The following is a 6,000-nucleotide window of genomic DNA, read 5'->3' as shown; positions in this document are numbered from 1 at the left end:
TAGCATTCCTATTTTTGCCGCAAGCCGTTGCTGAACCGCGTCAATTTCAACAGAGCAGATCGTGCAGGCCAGGAAGTGAAAAAGTAAAAGCCATAGAGCATCCGGTCCATTTTCAAAATAAAACACAATACTCATCTCATGTAGCTTATCACAACTACACATCAACTTTATTACGTCATGACCGGTGGCACCAGGTCAGCAGTCAATCAATCATGGACATATTATAAAGCAATCAATCAAACGATCTCAGAGGGTCGGCAACATGGACGACGAGAGGCTCATTGTTGAAGTTCAGCGGCACGAAATAATTTATGCAACCAAACATCCTTTTTATAAGGAAAATGGCCGGAAGGACAAAGCGTGGCATTTAATTGCAGTCGTTTTGGGAATGGATGGTGAGTACAAAGTACTGCTTTATTGTTTACTGTTTAGTGTTTGTAAATATCGTGCGCGCTGAAGACCAAGACAAATTCCTCACGTGAAAATGTATTTGGCAATAAAGCTTTGATTCTGATTAAGATTATGAAAATGTGATTTTAAATTAACTGTACAAAATCTACCTTTGTGTATCTGTAAAAAATGTCCTGATCAGTGCAAAGTTACAGAACATTTTCAATTACTTTAAATATTAGTTTTCTTTAGAAGTACTTGAATGAATAACTTTAAAACTTTTGTACTTTCTGGAAGAAAAGATACATTCAAAAATATTTCACACAGCTATGGTATTACATTTACATGTAGGGTATTTAGAAGACGCTTTTATCCAAAGCGACTTACAATAAGTACATTTGTCATAAGAAGTGCATCAATATATCGTATTATAGGTGTATACAAATATGTAATACTATTATAACTACCTATTGAAAATGTAACTACCCAGTGTTAAATACTGTTCATATAGTTAGCTGTGGGGGAAGTGTGTGAACTTTCAGGAGAGTTCAAGATGAAAAGAATACAACAGCGGACTCATTTTTAAATGTTTTATTCACAATGATTGATGACATCTTGAGAATAGAATGCATGAGCATGTTAAAAAAAACAAAAAAAACATCTATTTACAAATATATACATTTCCACACTTTTTGCCGAACTTTCACACCATCCTGTCCTGCCAAGACACACTGCCTTGTGGGGAGTTGAAATATGTACAGAAGATCTCCCTCACATTACAGGCCTCTCTCGAGGCTCTGTTTCCTCCCATGTTGCGTACTGCTGGCAGGTTTCTCCCCTGTTGCTCTGCCTCCTCCAGCAACCTCACATTCTCTCTCGGGGCAAGCAGGAAGTTATGGAGAATGCATGCAGCCAAAACAAGGGTGTCCACATTTTGTGGGTGCAGGTTGATCCTGCGATGCAAGATTTTCCACCTGGAGGAGAGAATGCCAAAAGCATTCTCAACCACCATCCTTGCCCTTGAAAGTCTGTAGTTGAATACCCTCTTATTGTGAGTGAGGTGATGTCCGGGGTATGGTCTCATTAGATACGGCTTCAGTGGGAAGGCTGCATCACCCACCATGACATGTGGCACATCACCCAAGTGAGCAGCGCCAGGCAGAGAGGTACTGGGTGGGACATGAAGGGTTTTGGTCTCCATTCCTCTTCCGAGGGCTGACCCAGCATATACGCCACCATCACTGGACCTTCCGAAGTCCCCCACTTGAATGACCCTGAACCTATAGTTGGAGTCCACAAGTGCCAAAAGCACTATCGAGAAAGTTTTCTTATAATTTAAATACTGACTCCCACTCAGTGCTGGGGCTTGGATGGTCACATGCTTCCCATCTATTGCTCCCAGGCAGTTTGGAAAATTCCACTTCTCCCAGAAGCCTTGAGCCACTTCCTCCCAAGTCTCTTGTGTTGGCCTGGGTAGGAACCTCTCCATCATCGTTTTTTCGATGGCAGCACACACCATGTGGACTGAGTTCCTGACTGTAGTGTGCCCCAGGCGGTAGCTATATGCAAGACTCACTAGGGAATCTCCAGAAGCCATGTACCTGTGAGGGAGGAAGCAAATAAATATAAGTTAGATGTGAACATTTTTCATTCACCTGTGTCTCTCCTTTGTTTCAGCTGACACTTGTAAAGCAAGATGGAAGGTTTTAAGGGACGCATTTGTAAAAAACCGAAAAAAAGGCACTCCAAGTGGATCGGCAGGTGGTACACAGAAGGACTGGAAATATGCAGAGATCATGTCCTTTGTTCTGCCCCATGTACAACCAAGAAGGTCTGTATAAATTACTTAAACATAAACAAATATACATTTCATGAAATTTTTCCTATGTCTAACTTTTTCTTTTATATAGCTCAAGAAGCAATATGCCAGGACATGATGAGGAAAGGTCGGGGACCCCTCAGTCAGACCGGTCTGAGGATCGGTCCAGCACCGGCATTTCATTGCAACAGCAGTGTACATCTCCGGCTCCATCAACCTCAGCACCGTCTGCCTCTAGGTCCCGTAGCCCCAGGGACATAGTTCCAAGACCGCCAGCGCAGGCCCCCAGGGAAACCAGAAAAGCCCAAAGACACACAGACACAGGCATTGGGGACCGGCTGATGTCTTTGCTGGAGCAGCCGGTGCCCAAACCGCATGTGCCAGAGGACGAGCGAGACGAGGCATATTATTTTGCCTTGAGCATTGTGCCAATGTTGCACCGCCTGAACAAGGACAGACGGCAACAGGCCAAAATAGAGATCCTGACGGTTCTTCACAACCTAGAAAGAGGCCAACCTCCACCTTTACCTCCACCCGCTCTGGGTCAAACATCCCACCCCCCACAATTTCAACCTCCTCCTCCAACACCGTTGCCTACCCACACTCCAAGACATTTTTTACCAATTCATCCCCCCCCACAAACAGGGTCGTTCACTCAAATGCTGAATCATAACTGGGAAGACCCGAACGCCATGGGGCCATACTACACTTAATACAAATGTTGCTTGTTTGCCTGTTCTTTTTACATTTATTTACTATTTTTAAGTACTTACGTTTTTATTCTTGTTTTTGAAAATCTTTTCCTTGAATTTTTTAGCAGTGACTGATTTATTTATTTTATTACGTTTATATGTTGAAAAAGCATTAACAAATGTTTCTCCAGCTTCTGGTCTATGATTTCATTTGTTTGTGGTTTACCTTAGTGCCACAGCCAGTCTCTGCTTAGGTTCTATGGCAGATCTGTAGTTTGTGGTTTGCCTGGTCACTTCAGGGCCGATGAAGGATAGAAGTTCGTCCATTTGCTCTGCACTCATTCTGAAATACTGATGGTGGCGTTGACTGTCCAGCCTCAGTTCAGCTACCAGATTGTGAAAATCGCCTTGCTGTCTTTTCTGGTTGAGGGGATGAACCCAGAATCGGCTCCTTCTCCCTCTACCCCTCCTCTGCAGCCCTTCAAGTAGGAGAACTAATGCAAGGGTTCTTCTTCTGCAAGGCACTATGTGAACAATACATATGAAATAATTATCATGAATAAAACTTATTGGTTTTATAAACAAAAAAAGCAACAAATCATGTATTTAATCATTAGCTGGACTTTTAACAGTATTAACTATGTAATTAGTTTCAGTATAGCACAACAAAGTATGACATAATGAAACTACTATTAAAATCGTAAAACCAGGTGAATATAGAAACTGAGTAGCAAACTTACCCATGGTAGAAGCAGAAAATTGAGGATAGATGGCCAGATCAAGTTTTCAGCGTCGGAGAAGCAAAGTCAGCTGTTTGTTGTTACCCTTACACAGCTTTTCACGGGATCTCGCGGTCTCGCGTACGTTCAGGATTATGGCGTGATTTCATGATCTCGCGTGAATACGGCTGCCGCTGCGCTGCCGTAACGCGCCCGGTGGAAATGCAAGCAGGGCAAAGTCGCGGCCAAGACGTGCCGCAGCCGTAACGTTGCCGTAACGCCTCCGGTGGAATCCCCGGGTCAAGGCTCGATTCCACCGGAGGCGTACGCGCCGCGGGACCCGGGGATTCCACCGGACGCGTTACGGCAACGTTACTGCTGCGGCACGTCTTGGCCGCGACTTTGCCCTGCTTGCATTTCCACCGGGCGCGTTACGCCCCGTGCCCACTACCTCCTTCAGTCAACGGACGTGGGAAGGCGTGGCTGACTGATGGGGGAGTAGTCTTTGCAGAGGCATCCGTCAGCCAATCAAATCGCTTCGCCGGGTTCTTCCCGCTACTTCCTGCTTGTTGCGATGCAAGATGACCCGCTTTCCCGCTTTCCAGTATCGTCAGAGCCCGAGTCGCGTCACAGTGCTTAAATTTGCATACGCGATCTGATTGGATGACGGATCCGTCGCTGCCGAAAAAGTTGAACATTTTTCAACTTCTTGACTGAGCCGAAGGCTCCAACGGAACGGACGGATCCACAATGCATTGCGGGTCCGTCCCCATTAAAGTCAATGGGGATCACGCAACGGACGGAGGTAGTGGGCACGGGGCGTTACGGCAGCGCAACGCTGCCTTGCGAGCCAGCCGTATTCACGCGAGATCACGAGATCCCGCGATAATCCTAAACCTAATGTACTCACCTTCCACTCCCAAAACTACTGCAATTAAATACCAGGCTTTGTCCTTTCTGACATTGTTCTTATAAAAAGGATGATTTGAGACCCTTTGATTGATTGACTGCTGACCTGGTGCCACCGGTCATGACGTAATAATGTTGGTGTTTTATCTATTGTGTTTTATTTAGAAAATTTACCGGATGCTCTATGGCTTTTACTTTTTCACTTCCTGCCCTGCTCGATCTGCTCTGTTGAAATTGACGCGGTTCAGCAACGGCTTGCGGCAAAAATAGAAATGCTACGGAATGATAGCGCTGCGGCACGGCGAGCCGCTCCTGGGACGTTGCTGAGACGTTCCGCAGCCGCGCCCGGTGGAAATGGTCTCATTGATTAGAGTGGAACCTATCTGCTGCGGTGACCGCGGCCAAGACGTGCCGCTGCCGTAACGTTGCCGTAACGCGTCCGGTGGAATCAAGCCTGGACGGCTGCGCCGCGGTCACCGCTGCTGATCGCTTCCACTATAATCAATGAGACCATTTCCACCGGGCGCGCCGCGGAACGTTTCAGCAGCGTCCCAGGAGCGGCGTGCCGCGCCGCGGCGCTATCTTTCCGTCCAATTCTATTTTTGCCGCGAGCCGCTGCTAAACCGCATCAATTTCGACAGAGCAGGTCGAGCCGGGCAGGAAGTGAAGTAAAAGTAAAAGTAAAAGCCATAGAGCATCCGGTCAATTTTCAAAATAAAACACAATACTCAGCTCATGTAACTTCACATCAACATTATTACGTCATGACCGGTGGGTCTCAGAGGGTCGGCAACATGGACGACGAGAGACTCATTGTCGAAGTTCAGCAACATGAAGTCATTTATGTACCAAATCATCCTTTTTATAAGGAAAATGTCAGAAAGGACAAAGCGTGGCATTTAATTGCAATAGTTTTGGGAGTGGGAGGTGAATACATTAGGTTTAGGATTATCGCGTGATCTCGTGATCTCGCGTGAATACGGCTGGCTCGCAAGGCAGCGCTACGCTGCCGTTACGCGCCCGGTAGGAATGGACGCAGGGCAGAGGACGCAGCCGTTCCGCGGCGCAGCCGTTCCGCGGCGCGTACGCGTCCGGTGGGATCCCGGTGTAATGCTGTGTTTTAATATCCATCCGTCTTGGAGGTCCGAGGAGTTTGCCTAGCGACACGCACAAACAAGCCCCTTTTCCTCGGACGGCGTACTCGCCATCTCGGTTGAACTCAGTGGTGACCGAGCAAAATTCCGAGACAGAATTCAAGATGGCTGCGCCCATTGTGACTTGAAGTATGAACTGTTTTCATTGTGCTTGGACCACTTTGGTGGTTTAAATGGTAATTTCAATCACTCGTATTACTGCAATACCTTACTGCGTCCGTATCTCTGCCTATGTACACAAATATATTGTATTTGTGTACAGCACTTTGGTCAACTACTGTTGTTTTAAATGTGCTATATAAATAAACTTGACTTGA

General features: G+C 46.4%; 1 protein-coding gene across 1 annotated transcript; it reads right to left on the bottom strand.

Moving 5' to 3' along the window:
* Positions 1 to 1,040: 1,040 nt before the first annotated feature.
* LOC132463568 (uncharacterized) lies at positions 1,041 to 3,915 on the bottom strand. The gene is made up of 2 exons (XM_060059829.1): positions 3,128 to 3,915; positions 1,041 to 1,991 (listed from the first exon to the last, which is right to left on the bottom strand). Exons 1-2 carry the CDS (start codon positions 3,241 to 3,243, stop codon positions 1,094 to 1,096), a joined length of 1,014 nt encoding a protein of 337 aa, XP_059915812.1. The 5' UTR covers positions 3,244 to 3,915; the 3' UTR covers positions 1,041 to 1,093.
* Positions 3,916 to 6,000: the final 2,085 nt, after the last annotated feature.

The sequence above is a fragment of the Gadus macrocephalus genome, chromosome 8 (genome assembly GCF_031168955.1).
Source record: "Gadus macrocephalus chromosome 8, ASM3116895v1".
NCBI classification, from domain to species: domain Eukaryota; kingdom Metazoa; phylum Chordata; class Actinopteri; order Gadiformes; family Gadidae; genus Gadus; species Gadus macrocephalus.
Note: the sequence above shows the minus strand (reverse complement) of the source record. Positions and strands in the feature narration are given on the sequence as shown.